Source organism: Nematolebias whitei, chromosome 3 (genome assembly GCF_014905685.2).
Source record: "Nematolebias whitei isolate Nwh7 chromosome 3, NemWhi1, whole genome shotgun sequence".
NCBI lineage: Eukaryota > Metazoa > Chordata > Actinopteri > Cyprinodontiformes > Rivulidae > Nematolebias > Nematolebias whitei.
In genome coordinates, this window is record NC_056500.1 from 19,178,571 (window position 1) to 19,198,947 (window position 20,377).

A 20,377-nucleotide genomic window follows, 5' to 3' on the forward strand; every position below is an offset into this window, starting at 1 on the left:
TAAGATGTTTTTTTAAAGAGTATTTGTATATAAGATGATATATATATAGTTGAAAATTCTGTTTGTTGTGTCATGCGTTAACTTTTTTAATACATCCTGAAAGTTACGTACATTAATTTATTTTCCCTAAATTCATATTATTTGTTTATAAACTGCACATCTGAGTCCATGAGTTGTCCTGAGCATGTAACAAAGATGAGTTTACTCCTCCCGTATACAAGAACCCAATGAAAAAGCCCCTGATTCTTCCATTATTTGAGCTTGAGGCTTTCATTATAAAAATATTGTGTAACTTTTCTTACCATGTACCTACCCGTGGTGCTTTCAGCTTTGTTGCTCTGACTGTACTGAAGTGTTTATGACCAACATATTTGTGAATAACAACACTGGAGTTTGAATATCTGGATTTGTTATAAATGGTGCTCCTTTCTCACCAAACAATGCAAATTTGACTTTATTGACAGCAATTTTATAATATGTCATGTCTGGTTATTAGAAAAATACTGCAGCACAGTTCATATTTATTTTTATCTAAATAGCAAGTAAAATTGAGGAGATTGCAGAAGCTTCTTTATCCTCAAAGTATCCTTTAACTTTATGACAAGAAAGTTGGGAGGAAAAAAATGACCACCTTACATAACTACTGAAAAATACAAGTTATTAACATTTTTGTCAACTTTAAAGTAGTGAGTTCTTTAAAGCTGTCTAAGCCTGAAAGGAAAGTGTTGCATTTAAATTGCTTTTTTTTTGTTTGTTTTTCTAGCTTCTCAGGGGTGTTTATCTTCTTTGAGACACAATTTTTTTACTTATTTTTAAAGTTGCAGTCCAGAGATTTTGGTGCTGAAGAAGACTACACACTTACAGCTTCTTGCATAAAATCATTGCAACCATTGCATCATTTCAGGTCTCTCTTGTAAATGAGTCCTCGAGGCTTGATGGGATTAACTGGTCTAAATAAAGGTTGAATGAAAATTCCAACTCTGGATTAAAACAAATGCATTAAAATCTTAGTGCACATTGTTCCATTATTAAAGTAAAGGTAGTAAAATAAAATGTTAGGGGGGTCTCTGTCAGTATACACCTGACCGCTTCAGTCATGTTTGGCAAGTTTTAAGGGTCACCGTTGTTTTCAGAATTTAATTATCCACTTTTGATCAAATTATCTTTTTTATTAGGTCATTTGCGTAAATATCTGACAGCGTCAGTACTTTGAGGTTGTGTTGAGGCGTTCAAAGTCGGGCTCTCTGTTTCCGACGCACCGTCCCTGTGATGTTTCCAGAGGGATTATCCAGAGGAAGAAGTACCTGATGAAACATATATATGTATAAATCAATTATCAATTTCATCCACAAAAAAGAACTAAAGAATTTATGTTAAAAAAAAAAACAGAAGTTACCTCGTCTTTGTTGACAAGACCCATTTTCGTCATGTCGATGGTGAAGTAGTGCTGGTTGGGCATGACGATCTCTATTTCATCCACCTAAAATAAAACATGTTGATTGTATGTTGCTTACAACTATACAATAAATATTTGAAATAAAACCCCACACATAAAAACACATAAGGGGTGGAATAATGTGAAGTAGGAGACTGACTCACTGCTTTGTAATGTCCAGAAATTGCACCAAAGACAGTATTTATGTTTATATTAGATATTCATGTAAGATCTATTGGACCCTACCTCAGGAACTCTGTCCAGAACCAAAACCTGAGTTTCATAAAGAGTCTTCTGCACGGATGGTGAATACTCTCCACAGTGGTAGGGACCAGCAAACTTCTCAATAACCGTATCCTTCACACACTTCCTATATTAGTGATAAAATCATTATTTGCGATGAAATCACTGTGTAATCTTTTCCTGCGTTTATAGTTGCAAACCTTTATAAGAAGTGCATGTTCTCGATTATATTTACCACGCAGCATCGAAGTCGACATCCTGAGTCTTGTTGTAGCGCCACCTGGAATAGACAGTGGTGCAGAAACACCTGTCCTTGGTCTCTTGCAGCGTTGTGAAGCGGTCTCGGAGAAACCCCTCAAAACCAGACTGGGTGGTTTTTAACACCTTCATGTCCTTCACCCCACTGTGAAGCACAGGAGGACCTGTGTGGAGCACGGAGCCAGTGAGGAACTAAACATTTTTTATGTTTACATGGAAATAGACCTACAATTCTGAGTGAAAATGAACAAAGTTAAAGGTTTTGGTGTAAGCCTATAGATCACTAACAGCAGACTCAAACAGGAAGTCTTAGAATGAAGCACAAACCAAATGGTTCAGGGCTATTCAACTAAATTGAATAGCCCTGAACTAGGGGGCCAGACATTCAGCAGTTAAAGTCATTAAGTAAGTTTGTTTTATGGTTTAAAATCTAGTTTTATTTAAAAGTGAACCCATTGATGGGCTGAACTGAGATCACCCATGGGCCTGATCTGGCCCCCAGTTGAATAGCCCTTTAGTGGTTTGATTCCTCGTGTTACATGGGCATGCATCCCAGCTCCAGAGTTAGAGGAAATGTATGTGCCATCACAAGATTTTACCTCTAGATCAAATAGACAAGTGTAGCTTAAATTGAATAGTGCAGTCATTTTTTTAAGCAGATGAGGTTGTTTTACCTTTCTACAAAAATAAAAAGCATGACCCAAAATTCATTTTTCACCCGCAGGGTTTAGAAACCCCATCTTTAAGTGTCTAAATCTGAGATTACCATCAAGGTTCTGCTCGACATCACAGAAACGACAAGCTTCGGGGCTGTAGATAAATGCGTGAACGTGCTGTACCCCATTCTGAGGAAAAAAAAGAAAAAAGGTTAATTTATTGAACTGTTTACACTTGAATATATTTCAACAAGGTTATCTGTACGTGGGAGACAGTAAGTGATTTATAGTCAGCCATTAAAAAAAAAAAAAAAACTCATAAATTCTGCCTCCTTCCCCGGAAGTCATATTTATGGCACCGACTTCATAATGGTAAAAAATAAAAACTGAGATAACATCCAAAAGCATACAGAGTTCAACACAACAAAACATTTTGTGGGAGGGAACATATTTGTTAGTCAAGTGTTTTGGTTAGAAATATTTATAAGAGTTATTAATAAGAGTTTGTGTTCTTTGTCAGAGACAGCTTCCCCTTATAAGTAAAACATGAACATTTCTGCCATGTTTGAGGCAGATTTTTTTTAACTCATCGTGTCATCCATCCATTAGACTGTGTTTACCATGGAGGTCACTGGTGCCTATATCCAGCCACCACTGTGAGAGGTGGGGACACCCTGGACAGGTCTCAGTCCATCACAGAGACAAACAACCATTTACTCTCTCACCTAGGGACAATTTAGAGTTACCAATCAGCCTAACATGCATGTTTTTGGTCTGTGGGAGGAAACCGGAGTACCCGGAGAAAACCCACGCATGCACGGAGAGAACATGCAAACTCCACCCAGAAAGGCCCCCGGCTGGGATTCGATCCATCGACCTGCTCGCTAAGAAGCCGCAGATCTACTGACTGCGCCACCGTGCTGCCCCTCATCTTGTCAGTGAATGTAATTTTAACAGGATCTTTAATTCTCTGATGTGTTCTGGATGTGTCCTTGTGTTTGACATCTGGAACTTCCCTCAGAGCATTCGTCCATCAGACACGTTTCTGTTGCAGTTAGAAATAGTGAACAAAAACGTGTTTTTGTTCATCAGAAATGTGTAAATGTTTGCATATAAAATAAAAAATGTCAAGTTTGTGTTTAACTTTTAAATTTGGTGTTTTGTTTCTGCGCCACACTTTTTTGTAATAAGGGAATGCATGACGGTGCTGGGTGGCGCAGCAGTTAGGGCTGTCGCCACAACAAGAGGGTCGCAGGATCTCTTTCTGGCCTTCTGCGTGGAGTTTTCATGTACTCTCTGTGTGCGCATGTGGGTTTCCTCTGAATACTCCGTTTTTCTCCCACAGACCAAAAACATGCGTGTTTGGTTAATTGCTAACTTGAAATTGTGTGAAAGTGTGAATGGCTGTCTATCGTTTTTTTGTCTTTATGTGTCTTTATGACAGACTGGAGACCTGTCCAGGGTGTCCCCCACCTCTCGCACAGTGACTACTGGAAATAGACACTAGCACTCGGTGAAAGAAGGAAAAAAAAGTTTTAAAAAAAGAATGAATTATTGGATGGATTTGAGTGCTGTCAAAACAGCAGAGCCATCAGTCAGTTAATGTGTTTCTTCTTCAACCAGCGTGTTAATATGTAGTGTCTAGTCAATTTGTTGGTTAACCCATTTTCATGAAAATGGGATTGCTTGCTTCTCAGGATGGGCATTAAAAATAATCCACGTGAACAGAACAAAAGGCTTTAATGACTGGACCAGACCTTTGAATCTACCATCTACATCAGGTCACTATCAGCAGGTAAGCCCCCAACACCTGCCACATGAAAAACTACATGCTAAATTGTGATCATTTGCAACCTCTGAGACATTACCTGATGCTTTTTATTACAAACAACAGTAAGAAGTAAGCAAGTGCAATACTCGCTGAAAGGTTTTTATTCAGGTTTTGTGTAAGTATTTCTTATGACTTGCTGAGCTTTAAAGGACCAGCAGCTCATCACTTGATCCAGGTTTCGTTTTAAATATTAATCCTTGTCTGAACAATGAGTTACTTGAATTACCAACATCAACACTTTGGACTCCAACTTAGGTGTAAACTGTTGAGTGGTTTCAGTAGATTTGATCTGTTTTTGTTATTTTAAATCTGAGTGCTTTAAAATGATATCTGAATGAGCAAAAGAGCAACAACAAAACAGCTGGAAGAGTTGTATTTTGAAGAAAAGTGAGCTCTAATTTTTTTATTTTAGTACATAAAAGAGGTAAAGCAGTTTTGTTTTTTGGTTGGTTTTTTTTTTTTGTAACACAGTACCAAAAAAGTGGATACAATAAAATCAGCAAAGAATAAAACCTTTAAAAAATGCCCAATCATTCTGATGAACTGTATTTTAGAGCAAAGAATTTAATATGATTTTTTTTTTCTCTCTCTTTTTATTCAACCTTTATTTAGACAGGTTAATCCCATTGAGCCTCGAGGACTCATTTACAAGAGAGACCTGATTTCAACAAAGAATGATGACAACAATGGACAACAGTGACAGTAGTAGACAGTTATAAAAAGGCATACAGATTTTTTTTTTTTTTACAAATAAGATGGTAAAAAATGTTAAATAAACAGCTAGATTATAAGATGAATGGAGAAAACTAAAAACAGGAACATGTCTGCATTTTTTAGTTTTCTACATTCGCCTTATAATCTAGCTTTTATAAATCTAGCTATTATTAATAAAAAATAGATATAAAAAGGTTAAGCTGTTTCTTGTAGCACACAGAAAAAATATACCATACAACAACTAATATTAAGGGTAAAAAAAATGAAAATTCTGATTCTTATACAGAGAAACAGACTCAAGTGTCTGCTTCTGTTTTTTAAATTATTCTTTTACAGCCTCTCCCATTTTACTTTACATTATGAGGCTTAATTTATCTAAAACATTATTTAAATTCCAGAATATATTAACGAAGTATGAAAACCCTTCTTTTGAATGCGTAACAGTTTTTATTCTAAGTTAGGATTCCTAACTTCTGTTCCAGTAACTAACCCATCTAAACCTTTTTATGTTTGTGAGAAGAGACAAAGAATTAAGAGATTGATCAACATACAGGTACCGTATTTTTCGCCATATAAGTCACAACTTTTTGCATAAATTCGCAAATCTTGTGACTTATACACAGAAGCAACTAATATAAGTTTTTTCCCCATATTTATAACCCAATTTTTGGCTGAGATTTGACTATTTCATTCATTCTGACATGGAAAATATTCAACACTACCATTTTCAGCCACTAGAGGGCCCTTGACTAATATGGAAAGCCAAGTGTCTCATTAATAGGTAAAAGTGGCTATTAATGAGACACTTGGCTTGCCATACAACCACTTTCGTCATGCTCCAGAACTCCTGGATCAAACGTCAAATCAGCTGCATTTTGTCACACTGCCCAGGTGAAATACAGCTGATTTGACCATTAAAGTGCATTTATTAAGGAAAAGTTCAACTTAGACACACCTCTACTATAATGTTGAGCGAACAAATAAATGTTTTTAGGTGGTTATCTTGTTAAATTTCGAAGAAATGCACAGCGAGTCCTCCCTCTGGTCGCTCCGCAGCTGTGAATCGATTTTTGAAATGCAGCTAATTTGACCATTAAAGTGCATTTATTAGGGAAAAGTTAAACTAAGACACACCTTTGCTATAATTTTGAGCAAACAAATAATGGTTTTTAAGTGTTAATCTTGTTAAATTCTTGTTAAAGTCCTACCGTGCACGCTCCCGCAGCCGCCATTTGGCAGCAAATCAGTTTTGGGCACAAAACCAGCCCACGTTTCCAGGTTGTCAGTGGTGACTCGTAACAAACGCGACGCATCAGCATAATAGATGCCACTTATACGGCAATGCAATGTATTTATGGATTTTTCCACTTTAGTAGACATATTTGGACTGATGCAACTTATACGGCAGTGCGACATGTACGACGGCAAGTACGGTAATTGGAAAAATTCAAACCACAGCATGCAACTGAGAAGTAAATATGTTCCCAAAAAATTTTGCTGTATTGAACTGTGTACACCTTATCTATTTCATTTTAAAGATGTGGTTGCTTTAATGCACATTAATCCCTCTGCCTCTTACATCACATATTGTGACTTAAGTAGCGATCCGATTCCATATTTTGTCTTGGACTGAGTTATGTGTCTTCTTACCTTCTCCAGCCTCCTCCATGGAGCTTCCTCCATGTACACTTTGGCCCTCAGCACATGGTTGAAAGAGGTGAGGAAATGTTGACAGATGTCCAGTGAGAACTGCTCAATGGTTTTTACCTGAGCAGACAGAAACAGGACAAGTAAATCTGCAGCAGTTTGAGGCACACCTATCTTCTACAGCTACACTACCTGAGGTGTGCAAATGAACCCTTCCAACCTGTTTACACCTAAACAGCATCACTGAAGTCACAAGATTATAATCAAATATAGAAACTTCTCGCATCTTTAAGTCTGTGCTAGAGCTGCCTCTAAGCACATCCTCACAGCGTAATTTATTCTACAAAAACTTACTGTTTCAGTAAATTAGTTTACTCTAAAAAGTGAATTTTTCCAAAGGACTGTGTGTAAGTTTAGAAATCTATATTCAGTTTTCAGCTCATCATTTTTTTCTTTATAAATTTTGCAAGAAGCTGAGTAATTGCCACTGTTACCCTTTACGCCTTACTTGAATTTAATCCTTTATTCTGAAGTAATAAAACAAACAAGTTTATGAAATTTTACATTGTCCCTGTCAGTTTTTACTTTAATAAGGCTGTAAGTGGAAGTATCTCCTTGTTGTACAGTTTGACTCACTCCTTTGATTTTGGCCAGAGCATGGACAGTGTTCTTGATGGTGTCGGTGGGAATGATGTCCGCGTTGTCTCCAGTCAGGTAGTCCTTGCGCGACCTGAGTGTGAGCTCCACGTTGGCCTTCAGCTCCAGGATGTAGTGGTGGCTCCCCCGTCTCTTGATGAGCAAGACCCTCACGGCGTTCTTGCCGTAGCCCGTTCGGACAAACTCCACGTTCTGCACGAAAAGATGTTTGACATTTTACAGTAACGTCTGTGTGTTTGTGGCAGAAGAGCATATACTAATTCACGTTATGTGAAGTCTTAATAAGTTTCTGTTGCTCTGATCAGTTTGCATTTTGTGAGCGTTTAATTTGACTTTTTGTTAGAAACGGTTCATTTCTGTAATCAGTCTGTCAAAGCCGCTTTGACTGAGAAGGTGAAAACAGAAAATATTCAGTTAAGCCCTTCTTAACAGAGATGTTTAGTCATTTCATAGCATTAGGGTTTGACTTTGGTTCCCATGTCTAAAAACTGCAGGTTCTGCTTTAGCCTTGTGGTCACTGACCCCAGAAATTAGGTAAACTAAAAAAAAGTATTATTCTAATTGATTTCCTCTTTTGAAGCACATTTTAATAAATGTTACCTGGTGTGCTGCAGTTGCCATGACGCTTTCTTCTGCTTCACTTGATCTCTTTTCTTGGTCTCCAGCAAGAAAGGATCTGTTGATGGTTGAAGAATATTTTGTACAGAGGGTGTAGCTACCTTTGCCCTCACACTATTGGTCGTTGCAGGTAAAGTTCAACCCTTTTTACTTGTACACAATGGGGCACTCAAACATATAGATTTGCACACAAATATATATAAGATTTCATAGAAATTATTTAATTATGTATTGAAATGAACTCTTAATAAATTGTGCCGTGGAAAGATTTACCATCGTCTCAGTTTACATGTTCTTCCCCCATTTCATGGAAATTTATTCAGTTCTAAAGAAACTGTAATTAAAACATTATTGGTCACATGGGAGTGTGTCAGAGACTTTAACCAAATTGTACCCTACCAACCCTAATTTTTCATCATACTAGAATTTTAAAAAGTTTAATTATACTTAAGATTACATGAAACATTATGAAAGCAATGGTAGATATGTTTAAAACAAAGCATTCGGATAATAAACTATACTATGAATAGCATAAATGTAACGTAATAAAAAATGTCTGGTCAGTGACATAAATTTGCAACATCTGATGTGTGCTCTTTTTGTAAATAAGTTTAAAAATGTGTTAAATTGTGTTGAATTTTGTTACAAACCCTATGAAGTAACATATTTTCTGCTAAAATAAAGGTGCCAAATCCACACTCTAAAAGTTCAGAAAGGTTCTTTCAAATAAATAAATAAATTATTGATTCAATTATAATGTCAATAAATTTTGCTTTTGTGTTTATTTATAATTTGTTTGCAGATTGTGAACCTTTATTTATACATACATTTTCATTCAACCTTTATTTATACAGGTTAATCCCATTGAGCCTCGGGGACTCATTTACAAGAGAGACCTGATTTTAACAAAGAGTGATGACAGTGGACAACAAAGACAACAGTAGACAATCATAAAGGATGTGTACAGATTTATTTATTTTAGCAAGTGAAAATAAAATAATTAAAAGGAAAAGTAGCAACAAAAAAAACAGCTAGGTTGTAAAGTGATGTAAAATACTAAAAACAGGAACATGTCTGCATTGGTTCTTGCCAGGAACGTAACAGATGTTTGAAGCCACTAAGAGAGGTCAAGGTCGAGAGCTTCAAATCTTTTTGCAAGATGTTCCAGGAAACAGGAGTGGAGCAGGAGAAGAACCTTTTGCCAAGTTCAGTCCTCACAGAGGGAACACTGCAGGTAATAATGTCCTGAGAGCGCACGCTGTAGCTGCACTCACGCAGTGACATGTAGTCTTAGATGTATGAAGGCAACAGACTGTAATTGTTACATAAATATCCATCCATAAGATAAGATAAGATAAGATAAGATAAGATAGAACTTTATTGATCCTGCAGGAAATTGTTGTGCCAGAGTTTCAATACAAAGGAACATACACAAGGAGTCACACAAGATATAAAAATAACAGAAAATATAAAAATACAAATAATTAAGGTCTAAAACAGGTCAGGTGCAGACAGAAACATTAAAATGTTTATTGTAGTGCAGGATTAATTTTTATTGTCCATGGTGTAGAAACGGGGAGGAGTTGAAAAGGTCGATAGCCACAGGGAGGAAGGACTTCCTGTGGCGTTCTGTGGAACACATCGGTTGTCTAGGTGCTGTGGTAAAAGTCCAGTGTGGCATCCATCCATCCATCCATCCATCCATCCATCTTTTACCTGCTTCTTCCTTTTTGGGTCGCAGAGGTCACTGGTGCCCATACCCAGCTATCATTGTGCGAGAGGTGGGGGACATCCTGGACAGGTCTCCAGTCCATCACAGAGACACATAGAGACGAATGAGACAACCAACCGTTCACTCTCTCACTCACACCTAGGGACAATTTAGAGTTACCAATCAGCCTAACATGCATGTTTTTGGTCTGTGGGAGGAAACCGGAGTACTCGGAGAAAACCCACTCACACATGGAGAGAACATACAAAATCCACCCAACTGCGCCACTCTGCCTAAAGGTATCTTATTTACAATTTATTTATAAATTATTCAGTTTTGATTAATTTAACTGTGTGGGGGAAATAGTAAATTTAATTTATGCATTTTTCCTGCCAAAATTTCTTCTTCTTTATTTCCAAATTCCCCTAACAAGACAGACATTCAGGTTAGTAAATGCAATTTTTAATGAATAACTGAGGTTTCTGTTGTAAAATGAGGCCATTCTTTGTCATACATAAATGAAAATGTTTGATTGCGTGACTTTAGCACTTTCGCACTGAGATCATTTTAACCGAGCGGTCTCCAGTTCAATGATCAGCAGCTTTGTTGCTAATAATAAAATCCGTCCGGTTTCACTGAGAAGCTGCAGGACGTGAACAGGAACAAATCGTTCAATGTGAAGAACAATCATTTGTTATACAATGTCTGAACAAAATATAAATGTGATCAGTAAAAGCTTGAGAGAGGAAAATGCTAACATTTATTTGTTCTGACTCAGTGATTTCATGTCTCCTTGTCATGTGATTACATCTTATGACTTCCTTGTTTTGCACTTCCAAGCAGCTGTACATCTTCTCTCTAAACCACAGTCAGAAAGCACACAAGCCCCAAATAAATTGCAGGTTTCCTCTTTTCTCTCATTCACTGATGTTCTCTTCAGCGCCTCGAGTCTCTCAGGATGGTCTCACACGTCACCTCATGGTTCCACACAGCTGTCGTGTTGTTGTGTTTTACACTGAGCAGAACTGATGTTTCCTGCAGGAATGAAGCAGGCCAACCTGTTGACTGGTGAGTTGATACGATGCAGAGCAGTAATCGCACTGTTGCAGTTTTTAATTTATTTATTATTTTTATCTTGTCTTTTTCAGGTTCATCATCTACAAACTGCCCAAGTACAGGATTGGTGAGGTTGGCAGTGGAGTAGAGTACATGTACCTGGACTCATCCGTTGGAAGCTGGACGATGAGTAAATTCACAGTGAACAACAGCCAGGGAGCTTTGGGAAACACTTTGAATCAGCTGTATTTGGGAAAGACTTATATGGTGAGATGATTTCAATCTTCTTAATGGGGGCCTCAAATAATTCTAATCTGTGGTTATGTGGTAATAAAATTTACGTTGGGAGGAAGTTTACTGAGTTGTTTCCTTCATGGATTTGACTCAAACGTCAGTCAAACTTTAACAATCTTCCAAAATTTTCAGCTCACATGTTGCTTTCAACGCTGTATTAAGAATGGAAATTAAACTATAAGTCTCAACGTTTTTTATATTTTAAAAGAAACTTGCAATTTTTTTTAGTAAAATATTCCTAAAACACTGGAAACAAATGACATCCTGAAAAGTGAACTTCCTACAAGTCCTCGTTGTATAACACAAGTCTTTCTTCTAGTCTAACAACTTCATCTACGCACTCTACAACGATGGACCTCCAGTCCTGAAATACATCAGGGGATATGGACACACTAAAGGTTTGTAACAGTGAAAAAATAATTTTAATTTAGATTACGGAATTACTATTAAGAATTTATGAGAGTGCAACAAATGTGGAGTGCCTTCTTTCCAGCAGTAAGCATCCTGCAGCACGTTTTCATGAATTGTGTTCATATATATACATATAAATATGTATATATATATATATATATTTATATTTATATATATATATATATATATATATATATATTATCATTATTAGACCTTTATGTATACAGGTTAGTTCCCCTTGAGCCTCGAAGACTAATTTACAAGAGAGACCTGTTACGTACAGGCACATGAGAAAAAGAGAACACGAGGGTGAAGGAAGCCAAAAAAAATCATGTCTCACACCATGTCCTGGCTGGGAAACAGTGTAAAAGATGCAAAAAAAGAAAAAAAAGACCTGGCAACATAAAAAAAAAGCAACATACAGTGACATCATAATACATTTATGCATAGAGGATTTTGCAACCTTTGATCCAAAACTGTTAAGCAGATTTTGACTTTATGGTTACAATTCTATCAAAGTTTTTGTCTTTGACACCCACAGCAGACAGTCTTTTTGTAAAAACACTATGGTCAAGGATTTCCTTGCAAACTCCTTTAAATCAATGGTAGTTAAGTATCTTCATGGCCGATAGTCCAACGTTGCAATTCTCTGGTTTTGCAAGAACAGATCAATACGAGAGGAAACGTCTAAAGAGCATCAGCCTGATAACTACTGTTGACTCGGACTTACCGACCACTCTGACGCAACTTTGATGGAAAAGTTTGTGAGTTTGTGTGCAGGTTTGCATGTGTGTCCTCGCTCATGCTGCTTTGTGTGCATCCTGCAGGGGCTCTGCTCTTTGACCGCTCTCAGGGCTTCTGGCTGTCACACAGCATTCCCCACTTCCCCTCGTTCCCTGAGAGGGGTTACCTCTACCCCTCCTCTGGCAAACGCAACGGCCAGACCGCCCTGTGTGTCACCTATCAGTATGCACAGCTGCTCCATATAGGTGAGTGAACAGTCGGGAAGCAACCCGCTCCTGGTGTATGTGTAGAAGACATGATGAAAGGAGAGAAACATTAACTCTGTGGTCTGCTCTTATCTGAGGTCACCAGTAGCTTAAACGTGTTTGACCTTAGATGTGCGCATTCCTCCAAAATATTTGTTAATATGGAACAGCTTTTTATGATATAACTTTAATAATTAGATGATAATTAAGATTTGGTTATTAAAAATCTATCTAATCTACAAAAATGACAAAAGTGTGGTGCAGAAACTATAAAAATGGGCTTTGTGGGGCAGGAGATATACAGGTAGATTGGAAACAAACTTTTTTTTATTTGTCAAATGAGCTCCAGAGTTCTTCCTGGTTGTAAGAAATCCTGTTTGAGTTTATTTCATCTGTTCTCTCTCTGCTCTCCTGCAGCAAAGCAGCTGGTCAACCTTTACCCACGTTTCTACAACTGTTCTGTGCCCCCCTCGTTCTCAGCCGACCTGCCGCAGCTCGTCCAGCTGTGTGCGGGCTCCAAGCCTCCACTGGCCTCCAACAGGAGCATGGAGCAGCTGTTTTCTGCCCGAGGGGACAAGTTTGTCAGCTTTGTGAAATCTGAGGACTATGTCGATGGTAAGATGCTCTTCACCTCCTGCTGCTGCTCATTTAAGTTCAACTTTTTAAATTCAGTTCAGTTTATTTATATAGCGCCAAGTCACAACAGAAGTTGTCTCAGGACACTGAACAGAAACATTCACGAACATTATAAAAGCCAATTAGTAGGAGTTCTCTATCTAAGGAAGCCAGCAGACTCGTTGAATCTTCACTTCGTCGCAGTCTCCCATTCTGAGCAAGCACAAAGGCAACAGTGGAAAGAAAAAACTCCCTTTTAACCTCCAGCAGAACCGGGCTCAGAACGAACGGCCATCTTCTTCGACCAGCTGGTGTTTGAGAGGACAGGAAAGAAAAACAGACAAACATAGAATGGCAGGTCCAGGTGTACTTTCTATAGGAGGAAAGACAGGAAATAAAAACATGTTAAGGATATAAATTGTTACAAATACAAGCAGTAGAGTAGAACAGGTACAGACAGCAGCAGGGAAATGTGGTCAATGTATCTAATGACAGCATAACTAAGGGTTAGCTCAGGAAACCCCAGGTGATCCTAACTATAGGATTTATCAAAAAGGAAAAACTTAAGCCTCGTTTTAAAAGTAGACATTGTGTCAGCCTCATGAACAGAAATTGGAAGTTTGTTCCACAAGAGAGGAGCCTGATAACTGAAAGCTCTGACTCCCTTTCTGCTTTTGAAGACTCTAGGAACTGCAATTAAACCTGAAGTCTGAGAGCAAAGTGCTCTGTTAGGGAAGTATGGAACAATAAGATATGTAATATAAGATGATGTCATAGGTTATATGATGTTATATGCAAGATGAGATAGGGGCTGAGATGGTGTAGAGGTAGGGCAGCCAACTTGGGACCAGAAAGTTGTGGTTCAATTCCCCACATGAGATGTCTTTGAGCAAGACACCCAATCCCGTATTGCTCCCTTGGCACTTACATAGCTGCCCACTGCTCCACCTGGGTGCATCTCAGGTGTGATGAGTGAAATGCAGAGAACCAATTTCATATTGTATGGGAACATACAATAATGACAACACATAGCACTTACTTAAGATGGAACTAGGTTGTTGAGAGCTTTGTAGGTTAGAAGTGACATTTTGAATTCAATTCTGAATTTGACAGGGAGCCAATGGAGAGAAGCTAAAACTGCAGAGATATGATCTCTCCTATCAACTCTCATTAAAACTCTGACAGCAGCATTTTGGATCAACTGAAAACTTTTTAAAGAAGATTCTGGACACCCAGATAATAAACAATTGCAATAGTTCAACCTAGATGTGATTTTAGCTGCTGTGTTGCTCACTGGTAACTGGAGAAATCTTGGAGAAGGTGGTTTTTGTGTTTCCGTCCTGTGGGTGTTTTCCAGATGAACATACCCAAAGCTTTGAAAAGTCTCTCATTACTTTAATTCCATTTTTTGCATAAATGTAGACTTTTGTATTGTCTTTTTTTTCTTTTTGCATAATTTTTAGACCATGAAAAGTGTTCATGTGAAACTAATGTGTTTTTTTTTTTACATTTAAACAGTTCTTCTGAGATACTAATCTCTCTGCTGATTACAGCATAATCACATCTTGAAAATTTGTAACGTACAATGGACAATCATGCAAACTTCTTATTCTTCATTTTATCTAACTTTATGCTATTTAAAATGAGGAAAAACAACTAAAACAATATTGATAGAGGTTGTGTACAAATGCAAAGGCAGTGAAATTTTATAAGTTAAGTATGTTATATTAGAGATTAAAATAAAACTTCAAGTTCAAGTCAACTTTATTGTCATTTCCAACACATGTGGTACGTGACTAACTCCAACAGACTTCTGTGCAGCCTTCACCACTCTCTGCAGAGCTTTTCGTTTACTTCTAATGAGCAGTGAAAAGTAGCTGAAGAAGAAAAGTCTGAAGAAAAACTCATCAAAGCTGCATTAAAAGAGGACCAGAGTCTGGCTCCTTAGAAGCAGAATATAAAGAAATAATGCATGGCTCAAGAGCGACGCACTTTACTGTGTTCATGTTTTCTTTCGATCCTAAAGCAGCTGAACTGATCTCACCGTCCTTCCTTCAGATATCTACACAGGCTGGGTGGCTCAGGCCCTGAACACTGACCTCCTGGTGGAGTCTTGGCAGACACAAGGTCATGAGCTGCCGTCCAACTGCTCGCTGCCCAAACACACCATGAACATCAGGAGGATCAAGCTCCCCACCTCAGTCCACTTCCAGTCTCATCACGACCACTCAAAGTGGTGTGTTTCGCAGATCTATGAGGACCAAGTGACCTGCCTGGGGGATCTGAACAGGGAGAAGGCTCAGATGTGGCGAGGCGGGGGCGTGATCTGCACCTACAACCCTGTGATTTACAAGGCCTTCAGACAGGTGGTGGACTGGTACATCGGCTGCTGAACTAGACAGAAGGATTGGGGTTTGAATCTGATTTAATTGGACTAAATGTAAAGAATTACTTGAACATCTTTTAAAGTTTTAAACAAACACATTTGCTTCTGTGATAGCCTTCTAATCACCCCCCCCCCCCCCCCACCCTGATTTGAAGACATTATATCTTAATAAACTGTTTTTTAACTGAATGTTAGATGGAAACAGATCTAAGCAAAAGTTGGGATAGGCAACACACATTTCTCAAACACAAAGATGCTTACACAGATTTTCTAAATGCTTTGTTTTATTTCTATATAAAAAAAATCTTAATATATATATATTTTTCCCATAGGTTTTTTTTTTTTTTTTGCCTCTGTATGGTTTAAATGAAAGTAAATGCAGATGTTTAAACTTTTTATTTAGTGAAACTAATTGAAAGTTTCACCCATTTCCCACAGGAATAAGAAACAGACTTGTTTCCACTGACGTATTTCAGGTCGTTTGGAGGGAAACTGCACATCTAATTTAAGCTCTTCCTGTTTTGTTTACTACCTAATTATAAAATGCAGGCTGATCTGGTTAGAAAGTGAAAGTGCTGTAGGATTTTCCATCAGCAAATTAGTTTTGTGAAAAAATTCCCTGAATAAAAGGCATACCAGGGCAACTTCTACTTTGTATTAATTTTGAGTGACTTTATTTTGTCTCAGAGTTTTATGAGTGAAATGTTAAATGTTTGGGGTGCACAGCGCCATCTAGTGGTCATATTGGGGAATAGGATAAAATTTAAAGACTAGGCCTGCCATAAGATGAAGATGATTCAGATGTCTCTCATTCACTGTCTATCCTTCATCTTCCAGTGTTCATCCAGAGATTTGTTTAATTGGTCTTGTTTGAAGAAGACAAACATTTTTAAACATTTTCCTGAGAAAAAGTCACACCAAGTGGAAAAGTGCTGGTGACACAACCATCCATGTTATGTCTTCAAGCATGTTTGAACTTTCTGTTTGAGTACCACTTAATAAATTGTTCAATTTTACATTAATTGTTGCAAAGTAATCATGTGTATGCATTCAATTTATTTGTTCGTGAATATAAATGACACAAATTACATGAAAACATCACTTAACTGAGCACTTTTTGTCAGCAAATTCATTTTCCCCTGGTACAACGAAGACTCTAAATCATTTGTTTTTCTAAAAATAATAACACATTTTATTTGAGGGCACCTTTCAAAAAAGTTTTAATCAAACAATCTCTTTAAAACACACATTTATATTTTTAGCACAATTCTAAAACTTATAATATTTTTTGTTCCACAACATTGGCTATACATTTTAGATTAAGTATTATCTTACAAATACACAGTATATTCAATCATTCATTCATTTATTCTTAAGTCTACAGACTTACAAACACAAAAAATATGTTTCCCATAAAACTTCATGACTCTTTCAGGCTTTTGATCTTTGAGAGTCAGAGTTTATTTGTCGTTCGCACCACATGTGGAAGAACAAGTTTATGTACACAGAGTCCCAGTTACATACAACAATAAAATAAAAAAAGAAAACCAGTAATACGATCTAAGATATGAATTAAGAAAAATGTGAATTAAAAACATGCTAAGCACTAATAGCATAAAAACAATATGCCGAACAGCAGCACAAACATGAGGCTGTTTGAGCAGATGAGCACGAATGCACACAGAAACATGAAACAGATCAGCAGCAACATGAAACAGATCAGCAGCAACATGAAGTGTTTTTTTTTCACAGTGGTTATTCTAGTTAGAGATTCATGAGTCTAACAGCTTCAAGGTAGAAGCTGTTCCTCAGTCTAGTGGTTCTACACTTAATGCTTATTAACCTCCTTCCTGAGGGGAGCGGGGCAAAAAGTGTGTTTGCTGGGTGAGTGGAGTCCTTCATGATGCAGGTAGCCCTCTTTCTGCATCTGGAGGTGTAGATGTTTGTGATGGTGCGGAGATTGACTCCAACAGACTTCTGTGCAGCCTTCACCACTCCCTGCACCGCAGATCCTCCTATGTTTGCGCGGTTGGGGGGGGGGGGGGGGGTGTTGTGTCTCTTCCTTCTGAAGTCCATGACCATCTTCTTCATCTTCTTCACATTGATGTGAAGGTTATTCTCTTTGCACTAACTTTCCAGGTGTTCCACTTCCTGCCTGTAGCTGGACTCATCGTTGTTTGTGATGCATCCCACCACCACTGTATCATCTGCAAACTTTACAATGTGACAGCCTGGATGAGTAGGTGCACAGTCATACATTAGCAGAGTGAACAGGAGAGGGCTCAACACACAGCCCTGACAGGAGCCAGTGCTGAGGGTGAGAGCAGTGTGGACCACAGAGGAGATGGCGTTCTCTGATAGATTCTCGAGGTATGTGTCCTGGTGAGGGTCCTCGTTGATGTTGATGGTTGTTTTGATGTGAGTTATGACCAGTTTTTTGAAGCATTTAGCGACTATCGGGGTGAGGGCCACTGGCCTGTAGTCATTCAGACCAGTCACTGTAGAGCTCTTTGGGACTGTGATGATGGTGACAGTCTTCAGGCAGGTGGAAACCGTCTCCAGAGTAAGTGAGGAGTTAAAAATGTCTGCCAGCACCTCGCAGAGCTGATCAGCACATTTTTTCCAACACCTCCCCGGGGATGTTGTCTGGGCTGGTTGCTTTGTGAGGATTAATCCTCCTGAAAGTACTCCTCACTTTGGCTGAGGTCACGCTGAGAAGCTGTTCTTCTGGTGGTGAGGTGAGTCTGGTGCTGGGTGGTCTGTGCGGGTCTTCAAAGTGTGCGTAGAACTTGTTGAGGGCATCAGGCAGTGATGGGTCTCTAGGGCATTGTTCACTCCTGCTTTTATAATCTGTTATACACTTGATACTCCTCCACATGCTCCGTGGCTCTTGTGAGGTGAATCGACCCTCGATCCTCTGTGCCTTGGCCCTCTTAATACCAGCAACCAGCTCTTTCCTTGTCCTTCTCAGCTCCTGTGTGTTTCCAGACCTGAAGGCAGTGTTCCTGGCTTCCAGCAGGGTGCAAACCTCTGCATTCAGCCAAGGCTTCCTGGTCGGGTAACTTTTAACACATCTAACATACAATAACATATTGATGTCACCAAACATTGGTCAGGTATAAACATGCAGTCAAACCTGATAATAAGAAAACAAAAAACTTTGGGGCAAATTTATATTATTTAAATAACTAGTGCTGGAATGTGAGACAACATCCCCACTGAATGTGCAGAAGGCAGATAAATAACCAGTTTATATGTTAGCGACCACAGCAGCTAACTAGCCAATTTCAATGCTATGAAATGACTTTGATTATTGAGCTCAAGTAAATAGAAAAAAAAAGTTAATTGTCTAATGAGGAAAAGCCAAGGCTTTCTTTAGCTTTGGTCTGGAAATGAATACTTGTCATCTGCAGCTTAGGTGCTGTTGTTGAGCACTGGTGCTGTTGGTGGTCTGAAGGTCTTATGATCACCTTTGCTGATGACGTTTATAGGTCCAGCCACCGGTAAAACCATTTTCAGATGTTCTTGACTTTCAAACATTCTACAAAATGTTCTCCAATATTACAAACAGGGTACCAACTGGGATGGCAAGAAATCTTTATTTTCAACAGCAGTTGCTACTCCATGTCATCCTCTAGAGCCGTTACTATCATTTACAACCTCTACCTGCAAGAACAAGAGCTGCATTTTCTGAACTGGTTCATCTCTGTTCAGTCTATACATTTTCCATACAACATTTTTTTGTGTGTGTATTGTTTGCTTTTATTTTGTGGGTTTATTGTTTATAATTCTGTAAAGCACTTTGAGCTGCTTTTAGTATGAAGGGTGCTTTATAAATAAAAATGATTGATTGATTGACCTGTTTAACACCTTTTCAAATGCTGTTTTTATTTTTTTTAATTTGAAGAAAAGATGCACCAGAAGAGAATTAGAGAATTGGGATTGTAGTAGATTTCTTAGTCCCAGCACTCAATCATTTTTTAGAAACAAGCGTTTCTCTGCAGGCCGCAGGCCCAGATTTGAGCAATAATTTCTGCTCTCCTCTGTTGAAATAGCCTGTGTTAGAGCTCTCTTCAGTTTCACAATAATTACCCCCCCCCCACACACACACACACACACACACACACACACAGAACATCTTTCTGTCATCTCAATTCTGAAATGAAACTGGGTTTGCAGCAGGCCTGTCAGCAGACTTTGGTAGCTAGTTCCTTAAAACAACAGAGGTATTTACAACAGCAGTTTGAGCGACAAGGAAGCAGCTGAAAAATGTACAGGAGATGTGGGTGAGAGTTTCCTGTCACACTGAGATGTGACACTGCAGCCTCTTAGAACCGGTTTGTAGTTCAGTGTGAAAGGAAGTGAAGATGACAGGACACGTAAGTAAAATGATTACATGGTTGTAAAGAAAATAACAAATTGAGCAGCTGAATATTAAAATGTAGAAATACTAAATCTAAACTAACCTTAACATAAAGGTCTGCATATATTTCACTGTTTAAATGTAAAATACTGTAATAACTCATGTACATGTAATATACTGTAACTAATAACTCGTTCCTGTCAGTCATTATTACACAATAACGTAGTGGCTGATTAAAACGTGCAGCTTCTTTAGTATACAAACCTACAAAAGATGAATATACTCATATAGTTACAAAACAATATGTGGATGTTTGTGGTTTGTGCTTATATTATGCCATTCAACAATACTTGTTATCGTGTGCATCTTTTTTTAACTGATGAAGCCTTCTGGATCGAAGGCGAAATGTTTCAGCACAAAAAAGAAACTTTCCAGATGACCTAACTAAAAAATGTTGGATTGTATACCTGGATTATTGAGCATGGACTTTGTT

The 20,377-nt window shown here is 38.2% G+C and overlaps 3 protein-coding genes across 3 annotated transcripts in view; 2 read left to right on the top strand and 1 right to left on the bottom strand.

Moving 5' to 3' along the window:
- Window positions 1–1,154: 1,154 nt before the first annotated feature.
- Window positions 1,155–8,134, bottom strand: uox (urate oxidase). The gene is made up of 8 exons (XM_037698061.1): window positions 8,042–8,134; window positions 7,421–7,633; window positions 6,788–6,904; window positions 2,703–2,781; window positions 1,914–2,100; window positions 1,682–1,805; window positions 1,397–1,480; window positions 1,155–1,304 (listed from the first exon to the last, which is right to left on the bottom strand). The coding sequence occupies exons 1-8, from the start codon at window positions 8,060–8,062 to the stop codon at window positions 1,230–1,232; spliced, it is 900 nt and encodes a 299-aa protein (XP_037553989.1). The 5' UTR covers window positions 8,063–8,134; the 3' UTR covers window positions 1,155–1,229.
- On the top strand, window positions 8,061–15,528 carry dnase2b (deoxyribonuclease II beta). The gene is given in 7 exon segments (XM_037698271.1): window positions 8,061–8,189; window positions 10,720–10,838; window positions 10,919–11,093; window positions 11,440–11,518; window positions 12,359–12,520; window positions 12,938–13,135; window positions 15,194–15,528. Coding segments are annotated over 7 exon segments (1,197 nt in total).
- Window positions 15,529–19,852: 4,324 nt separating this feature from the next.
- The window catches only part of LOC119407777 (deoxyribonuclease-2-beta-like), a 9,996-nt gene continuing 9,471 nt past the window's right edge, over window positions 19,853–20,377 (top strand). Inside the window, exon 1 of the mRNA XM_037674601.1 lies at window positions 19,853–19,900. Coding sequence (XP_037530529.1) covers window positions 19,889–19,900 — 12 coding nt within the window. The 5' untranslated portion in view covers window positions 19,853–19,888. The remainder of the gene's footprint in view (window positions 19,901–20,377) is intronic.

Coding starts and splice junctions, on each gene's coding strand:
- uox (XM_037698061.1), bottom strand. CDS start 8,062: ATGGCAACTGCAGCACACCAG. Junction 2,782..6,787: donor CATGGAGGAGGCTGGAGAAG/GTAAGAAGACAC, acceptor TTTTTTCCTCAG/AATGGGGTACAGCACGTTCA. Junction 1,481..1,681: donor TTCTGGACAGAGTTCCTGAG/GTAGGGTCCAAT, acceptor GTTTTATTTTAG/GTGGATGAAATAGAGATCGT.